The following is a 14,188-nucleotide window of genomic DNA, read 5'->3' as shown; positions in this document are numbered from 1 at the left end:
GGGGCGATGTGCATTAGCTTAATGGTGTTCTCTCTTTAACTTTTGTATTCATGTGCAATATGGGTAATGTGTTTTGGTCGTCATTGGTATGTATGTCTTTGTTTACATGCTGATTATTCTTGTTTTGAATGTATAAATAGAACTGTGGAGGCAGCTATGTATGCAGCATCTAAATCCAAGACACATTTCTTCACCAAGACAATAAAGTCATGCCATATCATGTCATAGCATTAGTCCCTAAAAATAAATGGTGAATGGACTTGAGCTTGTATCGTGCTTTTCTAGTCTTCTGACTACTCAAAGCGCTTTTACACCGCAGGTCACATCTCCACATTCATACACTGATGGCAGAGGTTGCTATGTAAAGTAAGTATCAGAAGTGACTTATCCCATTCGCACAGATTCATACGCTGCCGATTTAGCAGCGGGAGCAAGGACACATCGGACATGTGGCTGTTGTGTTGAGCCACATTGGGTTTAGCAGCTCCATATACAATGCTTTCTTTCCTAAATTTTTAAAACTTTAACTGTCACACAACCTTTTTTTGCATGCATGACATGGAATTATTACTGTATAAAAACAGATGACTCATACTGGCACGTCTCCTGTTATCACATGTAAGATAGGTTAATGTAAATCTGCATTGTCAAAAGATACGCAATTAGGATAGTGACATATGTTTTATGTTAAAGCTCCTCGTTATTAAAGTCCTCATTCAGGTATGTTTCTGAAGCCACCTTGATTTATTATTGCATTGAAAACAGGCTGTTCAATATGAATGAGATTAATAAAAAAACACTTTCAGAAATAAATGTTTCATTCAAATATGCTGATTTAAAATCTGCAGTATGACAGTGAATAGACCAGACATAGGTTTGATTTACTGCTCAATTACATTTCAAAAGGTCAGCTTGGGTTGCAATATTGTCAACTCCCGGTGCGGGAGAAATTTGTAGGCTTTTTTAGGGCGACTAATGAGATACTAATTTTTAATTCTGTCTCTTTGTTCTACCACACTACTTTCCCGATGTAAACACAGCTGTTAAAGTGCAAAAACCCGAACAAACCCCCAGTGCAACACAGAAGCAGCATCACCAAGCAGAGCAGATGTTGTCGTGTCGCACAGCCTGACATGAACAAACATTTGACTCATCCAAGAGTGCGAGAGAGTGATTGAGCCCTGGTATTAACACGATCCAATCCACCACAAAAAAAACGACACCTTCGTTTCCTGTATCTGAACCTGACAAATAGGCTGGAAGAATGCATGTGAAAGTTAATCCTTTTAATCTCTGTAATCCACAAATTAAATCTGGATTAATTTTAAACCACTAAACCAATCGTCTTGTAACCCCAGGCACAAAAATACGACATGCAGGAATTACATGGCGGATAACCTTTCTTGCAGGAAATTCTAACTTTTTAAAGCACACTTGAAAAAAATAAATCCCCCCAGATGAAACAGTAGATTATAGTGTGGGCGACAGGGTGCTGCACGCATCATCAAGTCCCAGCTATGCATTGTTTTGTAGGCACCTTATGGTGCAATTACTTGTCCTTCCCTCCCCTGACAAAGTGGCGTAGGCGGAAAAAGCTTCTGTTAATCATGAGCTCTATTTTATCACTTCCAGGTAGCGACCCTTCGCTGCGCGAGGGAGCTGCATTAGCACACTTTGGAAAAGATTCTCAGCCTGCATTAGCATAAATGTGGAGCAAATGTCTGCAAAACCTATAGACTTTGTAATTCTATATCTTCCCTTGTTGTAAGCTTTTCCGTTTTTCTGTTTGGGAAATTTAATGGAACATAACGCCATATGCATGCAGCCATGACCCTGTAAAAAAAAATCTTTTTACGGAGACTCATCAGTGACAGCATTTACCTACATGTATACATTACAGTAAGAGGTGATGTGGTCTGAAAGGCTGTGTGTAAGAGAGAGACACAGTGAACAACTGAAAGAGAAATGGAACTATTACTGTGAGGTGTGTGTGTTCTGCAGTGTGTGTACTCCATTAAATGCAAGCACGGTGTACCAGTGTTAATCTATGTGAGTGGCCAAGCAGGCGGCAGAGTGTGAGTCAGTGCGGGGGTGCGACATGGAGTGAGGGTAAGGGGCCAACTAATGCTGAGTGGCAGTTGATAATGCCAGTCCGTTATAACAGCATCTGCCCTCCGGCTCCGTGCTTACCTCTTCGAGCCTGCCTCTGCCATCAAGCATTTCAACAAAGACTCACACACCCATACACATAGAGTGACACCACTGCCATGCAAACACAGCCACATTCTGCAGCAAACAGTTGCTCGCATAGAATCTAATCAAACAGAGGTTGTATGGCGCCTCGAGCAATCGCAGCAAATGACAACTTCATTTGATGTGTGCGTATGTGGTCTGCAGACACAAAACACACGTTTGAGCACATTCACAAAGTCATGCGAAACTGAAACAAAAATCTCCATGTAAGTATTCAAAGTGTGTGAGTATTTTTTTTTTTTTTTTAAAACAGAGTCATTCATATTATACTGTGTCACTGCTGCTGCGTCACTGAGCTCTGTATGATACTGAGTTGTTGATGAGCTAAAAGTCCTTTAAAAGGAGACATCAAAGACTTTACTTTACATTTTTGGTCGTCTACACATTATAACAACGTGATCAGACCAGACCTATGAAAAAAAAATCTTACAATCACTTCAGTAGAGCGTGACATTTTCATCAAGCTGCACAATATTCTCCTAACAAAGCCGTCCTCATGTGACTCTGACGTGTGCAGTTAATATCCAATTAACCTTAGAACATCTCTGATAATATGGAATCCCTGCCTGTGGTTACCTGAACGTACAGTGCAATTATTAATACGACTTCCAGCACACATAGACACACATGAGCACAAAGATAACACCAGTAAACACGAGGAAATAAAAACCTTGATGCAGAGAAAGACTACTCTGTATTAGGACTGACAGACGGATTTAATGGCAATCAAGGCCAGAGAGGAAGTTTGGCATTGACAGGTGATGTGTATGGAAATGAGCCTGGCTTTAACATTGTCGATCAACTTGTTTCTACGTTCTCCAGCACGTAAATGACAGTAATGGTGTGCACAACAAGAAAGCTGAATGACAGAGGGGGGAAAAAGAGCTGTATATTTATCTGCCCTTGAACCATAATGCACAAAATGCTCTTTTACAGGAGACCTTGGGAGCGACTGGTTGACAGGGAAAGTAAAAAGTTTCTTTTTATCTTTAATATAAAAAGAGCTGAAGAAAGGAACAGAGGTGCATTCACATGAGTGGGTCATGTAATCAAAGCATCTCTTTGCAGCGGGGAGTTGTTTACCTCTGCAAGCCTTTGATTCTTATCCTTCTTCAGGCAGGACTCCTGAGGTTTAAAACCTGCAGGCGGAATTATGTCGATTTCACACTGCTACTTTTCAGCAAAACTGGATTTTTCTTCTCGCTTTGTGTTGATAATGATCAGCACTAGATTCAGAGGGAATAAAGCTGATAATTACAGACAGTTTTTTTTTGCTAGAAATAGCTTGTTTTATATAGAGGCACATGCACTGATTTGTGGGTATATGATAAGAGAACATGTTGAAGTAATCCATTACTGTTGCATGAGTCATGTCTGAATGAAGCAAAATAAAGCTAACACACAATTTATCACGGGTTCTTGTTGGTAATCTTGTTCATGTTAATAAGTAATGCATAATGTATTAACCATAAATGACTCGTAACTCACAGTTACACAGTCACTTCATTAACTGTGTGCTTGTTTAAAATGGGACCCGTCAAGAGACTATTAACTTGAAGCTAACAAGGCATCAGATGCTAACATTCATGTGTAATGTATTACATGCCCTCATAATAAATACAATTAATTCAGTTAATAAATATATGTTCCTGATAAGCAGCAATCCTGTCAATATAAAGGGCATTTCAGACCCAAACCAGTAAACATACACGCACGTTCACATGTTGCCTAATGATCACCATCTAACTACTTTAAGACTTCCTGCGTTTAGCAGCTTTAACACTCACTTCTTCTCATTACATTACATTTTTGACTGCTGCTGGCTCAAAATGACCGTTGTTGTCCTCTGATTTACCAACTGGCACTTCAGCTGTCACATCTTAATGTAACTGTTAAATAATTCAGCCTAATGTAGATGTTTATATTTTTCTTAATGAATAGGTTGTGTTTTGCTTTGAAAGGCGCTGAGAAAATGCACTAATCAAAAATAGGCTTTTCTAAGTGCTTCAGTGTATACTGACTAATTTGGTGGCATATTAATGAATGTATGTATGTAGAAACTGAGTTAATACTCAATGAACCTTTAATCGTTTACTAATTACATAAACCTAAAGGGACTTGATCATTTCTTAAGAGTGAGCAATGGGAATTCATGATACATCCGGCATTAATTCAAGCATTAAATCATCACACATTTGCAGCCTCATTATGAACAGTAAAGGGTTATCCACTTCTGTCTCTGTGATGTAAAAAGAACAGTGATGAGAGGCCATGTCAAGAGCACAATGTGCCGGATGGAGAGCAGAGAAGAAATAATGTGAGACAGCGGGTGGAAAATTGTGCAATCCCTGGAAATTGAGCAGAAATTGAGCAGCAAGGCACGGCTGCTCTCTTGGCCCCCGAGAACCTTGCAACCACAGATGATCAGGGCCACCTCAGACAAAAGCCTAACAAGGAGGCAGCAGGAGAAAACCGGCCTCTGGAGAGCACGTCAGAGTCTGCAAAATGCAACTCATTGATTCTGTACAGAGAGTCACTTAATAACCCTAATTGATAGACTTTGAATGTGGTCACTCTATTCTTTCCCCCCCCCTTAATCTGACACAAACCCGAGCAAAGGAAGGAAGCAACAAGCAACACGCTAACCTTTAATGTACAAGCAGGAAAAATGGCTGTGTAGCAGCGCTATCTCTACAATTTTCTCCTTTCATTGAGGAAAAGTACTATTTCATTCATGCCATTTCCGTTCATTCATCAGCTGGGGCCAGCCTAGACTCACAGTGCCATCTCCACACCAACATTCTTATCAATGGAAGTGACGTCAGCACTGCCTGCAGCTGGGGGAGGCGGGGGGAGAGGGTCACGTGGTTCAGTGAGGGTATATACAATAAAGTTGCGCTGACCGTGGGGCTGAAAACATTCACTCAATTGTACATTAGCACCAGTGCTGCTGCCATACAATCACGCAAGGCAACTAAATAAAGAGAGCCGTCAGTGTGTTTGTCTTTCTCCATGTTGGTCACAGGCTGAAGAGAGACACAGAGGGAAAGAGAGAGAGAGACAGGGGGAAACTGAAATTCTCTCAGGTGATCCAACATTCATGAAATAATCTTGGCTTTACCCGCGTCCAGAGTTTCATCACTTCCCCGCCCCCCTGTGGGACTCCAGGTAAGTGGAACGGAATCTAATTTTAATCTCTACAAATCATAATCAGATAAAGACAGATTGAATTCCAGATTGACTTTATTACTTTTAGATTAGGAATATTATTTTTTTGTAAAATGAGTGTTTCTTATTTTAAGGCATGTTGAGAGTAGAGGAATTTGTTACCAAATCAAATCTGTCAGATGAATTTCTCTGTTCACTCGGAGACTGTTGATATTTGAAAAGTAATGCACGACTTAAAGTGAAATCAAATAAAATGTGTAACTTCAGCTTTAAACGTAATGTTTTCTTAACTAGAGCCGAAAAACTTTTAGGCTGCTGAAATAGCCCAAATTGAGAGATAATTAAATGTTGTAACAAACCACGTTTTTTTTTATTTGTGATTTGTGATTGTGATTATATCAATAATAATAATCGTTTTTTAGCACAAATACGGAATTTGTTATTTTACATCTATTTAAAGGAGAAAAATTGTCATTACAATGCCAGAACAATTATGACTCACGAATATTTCTGCGCCAGTTGCTGAAAATTCAGTTGAAATTTCTCAAACGCCAATGTAACAAAATTCGTGTGCATTTTTTTTTGTTTTAAAGCCACAGCACTGATGAGACCAGTCAGTTTCAATTATTTAATTCTAATTAAATAAAACAAAATCCATTAGGCCGGTATCCTTACTCAATGAATTATTTTTTCGTTTTCCCTCATTGCTGTGCCAATGAAAATGGAAATAATAAAATAAAAAAGTGCCGCACACTAAGCTCTGCTGCCCAAATTTGAGCTTGCCTGCATTCCGCCGCTGTCACGAGAGGGAACATCTCACAGGGATAAAATCGCGTATTCATCCACTGGCTGCACTCCTCCTGTTCCTTTATCCCTTCTGGCTTTATCCCTTAAATATAACACCCAGCTCATTTACAATTTGGATGGACCACTCAGGGACCGTAGGGTTAAATAACTCATCCGTGGCCACCAGTCTTACGCATGACTTCCCCGCGCGTGCCGCCTTTGTATCAGTATCCTGCGCTCATCGCATTGACGCATGACATGCCAAAATCACAGCTTGTACAGAGAGAGACCTCTGATCAATTTGTACCTTCTTTTTTTTATTTTTATTTTTTTTTTAGAAATAATCGTTTTGCGCAAAATATGACAAGCGCTTGCGTTCTGGTTGGGTTGGCTTTGAGGAATAGGTAAGATCTTTTTATACCTAAAAAATTCGGACAAGACGTGTAATTCTTTTACGCGTATTTATTTGCTGTACTAGTTTTATCGGCTCAACGTATAGATTAGACAAAGCGTTCAATTATGTATTGTGCAGTGGGAAGATAATGACTGAGCAGACTCGCGACTACAGCCAAAAGATGGCTTTTGTTGAGCTCCAAAGCGCAATTTCTTTATGCAAATGATTGCACGTCCATTTAAATAACCTCAAGAATCACGACTGGTTTATACGGTCAGATCCCTTCTCACTTTGTTTTAGGGTTTCCTGAAAAATGGGGAGAAAGACTCTAAAGGGGAATATTCTGAACCAGATATGATTGATCATTAGAAATATTCAGAAAATATATTTCAAACGCCAGAAATGCGAAGAAAGGAATGCAACTTTCCCTGTTGCCCTGTCCGTGGCTTGTTAAACTGCGTCTGATTGCCTTTGTTCTCATCGTTTATTCAATTGAAAACTGCGCACAGCCTAAAGTACATTTGTATGGGGACCTCACGATGGAAACATGTTCTCATAATTATTATGGAGGATTTTTTTCGTAATTTCTTGCATGCTTGTGAAGTGATTTGTTAACGTTAAATTCAGCATTATTTTATATATTAATATATAGAGGCCTTATCATGATATACTGTAGCTGACTGTTATTCAAATAATCCAGAGGTTCAGATATTGCCATTGACTTTGGTTTAGTTATGATTTAAGAGGAAAAAAAACTGTATCCAATGACATGTGTAATCATTTCTTATGTGTCTTTTTGTCCCTCTCCTCCCTGCTGCCTCCTTTTTTTAACTCAGGTGCTTAACCTCCCTCCTGCCGGTTCTGCATGGTCATGACCTGTCATCACGTCCCTTCCACAGCCCACCTTATCCTATTGGCCCTGCTCACTGTCACTCTGCAGCTGGCTGGCACCGCCCCTGTGTGGGTTGAGGGAGGGGAGGGAGGGGTGGAGGGGCGCACCCAGACAGACCTTAAAGAGGACGACCTCACCCCCTTCCTCTTGCACCCATCTCAGAGTCTCCTCAGTCCCGACAACAACACGTCAGTAGACCGGGGCCCGGGTCAAGACAACCAGTCGGAGAGAGTGAGCGACCCTGTGCAGGTGCTTGCTGTTCTTTTGGAGGCCTTGGACCACACGGGAGAGGGTGAAATCAGAGACTGGGGAGGGGATCAGAGTCAGGACCTGCTCCCCGATCAAGACTCAGAGGGTGCTGAGATAAGGAGAATAGGGGAGACAGAGGGAGAGAGGGGGGAGGAGGAGAAGAGGGTGGGGCGAGTGGCAGATAAGGCTATTGAACAGCTAATTGTAGGCCATCTGACAGCTGCTCAGGGTGACGACTGGGATGAGGAGGATAAGAACTCAAGGTCAGAGGAGGATCAAAGGTGGTCCGTGGAGGAAGTAGGATCTGATAATGCAAGTGAGGATGAAGAGAAAGATGAGGGGCAGGAGGAGGGAAATGATTTAGAGAGTTTTTTGAACAAAGCCAGGTCAAGTTCCATCTCCCAGGGAGATGATCTTGCTCTGCAGCGAAAAATCAGAGGCTACTTCCAGAACATTGACTTGGGTCTCCAAGACAATGAGATCCTGCCTCCACTGAAGGGCTACAAGGCTTACAACACTCAGTTGGCACGAGCCGGGAAGAAGCTGCACTGGCAGGACAACCAGGCGAGCAACAGACCCGTCAAGGGGGGGAACTTCATGGACGACTTCGAGGATGAAGGAGAGGAGCTTGAGGAAGAGGTGGAGGAAGAAGAGGAAAGCCTCTCCCACATGGAAGAGGAGGCAAGGGCGCGTGCAGAAAAACAGGAGGTGCTCCGGCAGCAGGAGGAGGCAGAAAGAGCCAGAGAGGAGGAGCAGAGGCTGGCGGACATTGCCTCTGACATGTTGTTGCAGTACATGGGGAGGAAGCAGCAGTCCTCCTATATGAAGCCGCGGCAGAAAAGCAGCATGGGTGCTGCTGGCAACACAGCCGAGGACAAGCGCTCAGAGGAGGTCAGCCAAGACGATGACGACATGGACCAGCAAATGATCGACCGGCTGATCGAGATCAGCAGCAAGCTCCACCTGCCTGCTGACGATGTGATTGAGATTATCAGTGATGTGGAGGAAAAGAAGAAGAAAAGGAAAGAGTTGCAACAGCAGCCGATCAACAGCAACCCCGTGGCTCCGCGTTTCAGGCCTCTGATACCTCCTCCTTTGGCTGCGCCTCCTCTTTACCACTACACAGCCTCAAAAAACCCCAAAAAAGCCCCTTACAGGTACAACAAATCCAACAAGAAATGGCACAAGGACAAAGTCAAGTCTTACAAGCAGGACTATTGGTACAAGCCTCAGAAGCAGCTTGACTACTGGTACAAACCCCAGAAACAGTTTTTAGCTTTCCCCTCCTATCCATACTACCAGAAGCCATATCGAGCATACTATCCTGTTTATTTCCCATATCCCAAACCTCAATATAATGGCAAAAACTCCCCTTCCAGAGACCAGCCGTTCGGCCCCCAGGAACTTGACCTCCAGCCCCCAAGGCGCAGGCACAGGGGCAGGGGTAAGAACCGCGGTCAGGGCTGGAGACAGCAGCCACCGCCACGCTTGCCTCTCACACCTTATATCTCTAACTATATCCTTCCTCACCCACGGACCTACCAACCCCTACCTCCGCCCAAACCAATAACCCCACCCAGGAGAGGCAGGCGACCCCCTTACTACTATCCACAAGCGACACCAGGAGAAGACTATGAAGAAGACGGGCTGGTGCCACAGCTAGACAGTGAGGAGGAACTGGAAAACTTTATTGAGAGGATCTACATGAAACGCCGAATGTATTGAGACTTTTTGGACATTTGTCAGATCTGAGGGACTAATGGGGTGGGATAAATGTATGGTATTTGGAGAACAGCTAATATGAAGGTGAAAAAAAAGAACTGTGTTTGGAGCCTGATGGAAATTTAAGGGTCAAGAAGTCAAGTGAGATTTCTATTGTTTTAAATCACTGTATTTTTTTTTTATTGATTTCCTCTATCAGGGAGGGGTTGAAGGTGCCCAGTCTAAGCTCCCTGTAACCATGTTCAGCCTCTTGCTCTGCTCAGTTTACATTTTAAAAACAGAACATACCATGGTGTATGTCTGCCTCCATTCAGGTTAATCTCTGATGCATTTTTCAGAGTTTTCTAGAGGACACATACACACACACACACACACACACGCACACAAAAACACCCACATACATCCACACACCTATACACACTCACATTATTGTCACATTCTCAAGCAGATGTGTCCATTGCAAGAGAACCATGTTTACAACATCACTTTTTATCTTTTGTTTTTTTTTATTCTGTGTGACATAATGCAAAACTACAGTAGGTCCGTGATTTCTTAGCAGCACAAATATGAGAGAAGGTATCAAATGTTAACAGTATATTTTTGTTGTTTACGATGTGTGTTGCCTTCTTTTCCTGGATTGGATACATTATAAACAGATGCAACTTGCAAAGGTGCCAAATGCACACATTTCAATTACAAGATTTCGACTTTTGCCTTACAAGCACCTTGGTTCTATAAAGGAAACATCATATTGCATATTATTATCATCACGACAGGTCCCATTGTAGAAACCCTGTGGACTCCAAAAGCACAAACTTAACACTAAACACTTCCAACCTGGTGGACGAAGGGTTTTTAATCATTCTGGGATTCAGAAAATATTGTTTCAACAATGGCAGAGTCACCACAACCATCAAGAAACAGAACTCCTCGACCTTGTAGGAGTCTTTTCTCATTGTCTAATTTTCATCTTCACTCACATTTTTTTCTTTTCTTTTGTAATCATTTTGTGCCACTGATCATATCTCTATATCTTTACTTTCTTTGCAAAAGAAAATACTTGAAATTACACTCATTTATTCCGCAGCCTTTTTCGAACAGATTTCCAACAAGAGGCTACAAACATTTTGTTCATTATCAGAAGAAAATTCATTGAAAAGTATCAGGCCGGAGAGTCAGGGATTGTGCTTAAACCGTTAAATGCACGTCTTTCTACTTGCATCTTAAAAAAAGAACAAAAAAAAAGAACAAAAAAAGAGAAAAAATAAAACAGTATGGGGAATTCAAGATGGTTGTTTTCTCTGAATAAACTGTGAACATAAAAAAAATAAATCTCAAAGGAAGAGGGCCACTGTGTCCGCAGTGAAGCCATCTGTCTTGTAAAAGGAGAGTGTTGTTGTTGATGTCACCTTTAGCATTGTAACATGTACAGTGTGAAATAAATATGCCCGTGCAATGTGTAAATAACAGCATGATGATTACTAGTTTTGCTATATGATAAAAAATAAAAGCAATTATTTTATTAAAGTTCAGTTTTTTAATGGCTTTTTGGCGAGTGCAATGTTGTACTTGAAACGCAGAAAATAGAAGAGGAACACCTGATTATTGAGTACCTGAGTAATACACAAAACAGGACAATCTAATGAAGCTAAAAGACAGCAAAACTTACGTCAGTTACATTAATACAGGGATAAAAAAAATAAAAAAATAAAGGAAAAGTGTATCATCTCTGCAGACAATCAAAATGATGAAGAGAAAAAGAGCAAAAATGGGAGTGATAGAAAGAGTAATTGCCAGAGAACAGAAAAATTCAGAAGAAAGGAGGGAAATTGTAACTGCAGTGATTGATGAGTCACATGATTGCTGGATGAGTCATCCATCTGTACACTTTCTGCGCAGGACCACACACTCTCACACACACACACACACACATAGACACACACACGCACGCTAATGCACACTCTCTTTGAGCTGTATAGTAATTTAGCTGCTGGCATTCGAGATAAAGATTGAGTCATGTTCGCTTCTGCCTTGAGCCAGCCAATCAGCCGGTGGAAAGGTGTTCGGTTGATAGGTTTTGCCATATCTTGTTTCCACACCTCCTCCTCACTCTTGCTTCACATGGGCAAGATGCCCTCCTGCTATAATTCCTTGAAGTGCCTCCGGACGTCGTTGGTTTGGCATCAAAACAAAGCTTATGTCTGCTGTCAGGGGTACAAACAGCAACAGTGATTACCAGGCTGTCAATATGCTCTAATCACGTGTTATCTTGCCAGCTCTCTCAGTTGATTGGAACGCTACCTTTCATGGCTTTATCTTGGCTTGTACTATGATGCTTGGACACCATGCTATGAATTCAGCTTTTAATTACTGCTTGTACCTTCTGTAGATATCCTACCTGAATATTAATCACTAAATGGAAGAATGAGTCTATTCATTTACATGCACACAGTTATGCTACGCTCAGGGGTTTTGGTATTTTTAGTAGGAAAAGGGCAAAGGGATAAAGCCCCAAGAGGTTTCCATTACTAGGAATTTATGAATGAAGTGGAGGCCAGCATGTTGGACAGGTTCTTTCAGGTCGTTTATATACAGTACTCCTGATAATGGACAGCTTGAAGGTCATTGTCCTACCAAGTAGCTTGTAGTATGTAATTTACATTTTTTTATTCAATTCCCCACTGGTGTCACAGAGTACGACAAATATGATAAAAATGTCCATTAACATCCCATAATGTACTAAGAACACTTCACTACCAGTAAAGACAACAGGCCATTATACTGCGCAACAGGAGGTTCGTTATAAGCTCACAGAGTGCTGCTGATCAGCAGAGAGCAAGCAAGCTCGCTAGCAAGATTCAAAGTTGATTACATTTCGTAAGGTTAGTGTAAACTAAATATAACTTTACAGTAGTTTAACAACGAGACTTGCTCACTCGCCTAACAGGTCAGTGTTGCCTATAAGTCAACATCAACATTTACACGATAAAATGGTATGCCGCTGTTACTGTGAATCACATCCTGAAGAGACTGATTCACACCAGATTCATGCGTTTGGAGCTTTTGAAGTTAGTATCCCTTTTAATCGCTTCCTCGGGGTGGCGTGAAAATTGCTGTGTACGTTTTTTTTCCATTTGTTGTCACACTCTGAAGATGCCATTCAATGAACTGTAGTTTTTCCAGTAAACATTTTTTTTTTATAACAAGTGCTTTAAGTTAAAAAAGGTTTAGACTAAATCAACTGAAGACACATCTAAATACATTTAGCCAGTATGGAGACAAAATGTTCAATAAAATGAAGAATGAACTCGAATGTTCGGCTGCTCTTTGACCTTGTGATTCCTACAGCCTTACAACACTTTCATGGAGATAATAACATGCAGGCTGATTTAAAAAAGAAAAAGGTGTTTTGTGTTAATTACTAATATAGGAGGGTCAAAGGGTGCAGGTATAGTGTTAACGTATTATTGTTGTGACTAAAGCATCAGTGATGAGACTTTAAAAACAGTTTGTTGTGATGGTTGATGAGCTAATTAGGGTGAAATTAGCTTACCCATTGAAAAACATTCAAACAACACTTCAGTAAGTTTTTTTTAAACTCGCACCGTATCTGTTCATGCTGAGTGTGTAAAAACACACACACTTCTGTGCAAGTTTGTTGAGGATGAAGTCGACCCTGGGGGAAGATGTGAATAAAGCATTTGTTTTGCTAAAGGAGCCACATGTTTTATTTGTTATAAGCTTGAACAGAATGGATGGATGCTGGCTGCTGCTTGTCTCTGGCTGTTTCTATCTGTATTTATCTCAAGTACTTCCAATGTAGAAGTGTCCAAACTGATAGTTACATCAGTTCTTATTGTTCTTGTGTGTCATGTATGGCCCACCTCTTTGTTTTATTGCAGTAACAGCTTATGTGTGTTACAATAACACCAATGTTTAGTCTCTGTGATACAAACATATATTGTATGCGTGAATCTATTTGTTGCAGGTAACACTCCAACAAAACGTGAGCTCCACACAGAGGATACAAACATAATGTTCCTTAAGAATAGCAGCCTCTCATAATTTCCTTTTTTCACACCTTGTTGCAAAGCTGTGGACAAAAAGAGCTTTGTTGTGACGCTGCTATTTACATCCCTACATTCATTGCAAAATTGAGACTTGAACATTTCTAGCACAATGTGATAATTACATGTCAACCTTTAGATCACTTTACGTCCTAAAAGTAATAATTTATATTTTGTCTGGTATGTGCCTGGTAATTAAAATGCAATTTGAACCTTTCAAAAGGCTCTAATTCTCACAGGCTAAAAAGAAAAAAAATGGTATACATCCGGCTCCTAGCACAAAAGAGTCTGACAGGACTGCAATTTATCAGTAATGGCCCCAAGAAGCCTGAGCATTTACAGAAGCAGAAACACAAGGGAAAATGTCAGCTGTTAGTTGTGTGAATAATGAATTAATGCTGCTATTAGATCCAAATAAATCTGATTAAATACTGATCATTATTTCCTGCAGCAGTGGCTCAACCTTTAACTTTAAATGTCACTGTGATATTAGCTGAACAGAAATTATTATGCATATTTATCAGTGGATATATAGCATAGAGTTGACACTAGTTTATACAGAAGAAAAAAATAATAATTTAAACACTAAATATGTCTATTTAGAGTATTGGTTTAGTTGTTAGAAAACAATATTATGAACACCACATACATTAGGAC

General features: G+C 40.7%; 1 protein-coding gene across 1 annotated transcript; it reads left to right on the top strand.

Moving 5' to 3' along the window:
• The first annotated feature begins 5,136 nt into the window (after positions 1 to 5,136).
• On the top strand, positions 5,137 to 10,991 carry LOC306831909 (uncharacterized protein). Its single transcript, XM_079356190.1, has 2 exons — positions 5,137 to 5,421; positions 7,438 to 10,991. Exon 2 carries the CDS (start codon positions 7,467 to 7,469, stop codon positions 9,465 to 9,467), a length of 2,001 nt encoding a protein of 666 aa, XP_079212316.1. The 5' UTR covers positions 5,137 to 5,421; positions 7,438 to 7,466; the 3' UTR covers positions 9,468 to 10,991.
• The last annotated feature ends 3,197 nt before the right edge of the window (positions 10,992 to 14,188 follow it).

The sequence above is a fragment of the Symphodus melops genome (genome assembly GCF_947650265.1).
Source record: "Symphodus melops genome assembly, chromosome: 11".
Classification (NCBI taxonomy): Eukaryota; Metazoa; Chordata; class Actinopteri; order Labriformes; family Labridae; genus Symphodus; species Symphodus melops.
Note: the sequence above shows the minus strand (reverse complement) of the source record. Positions and strands in the feature narration are given on the sequence as shown.

What these genes read in the sequence shown, in the direction of transcription:
- LOC306831909 (XM_079356190.1), top strand. Translation starts at nt 7,467, where the DNA reads ATGGTCATGACCTGTCATCACGTCCCTTCCACAGCCCACCTTATCCTA.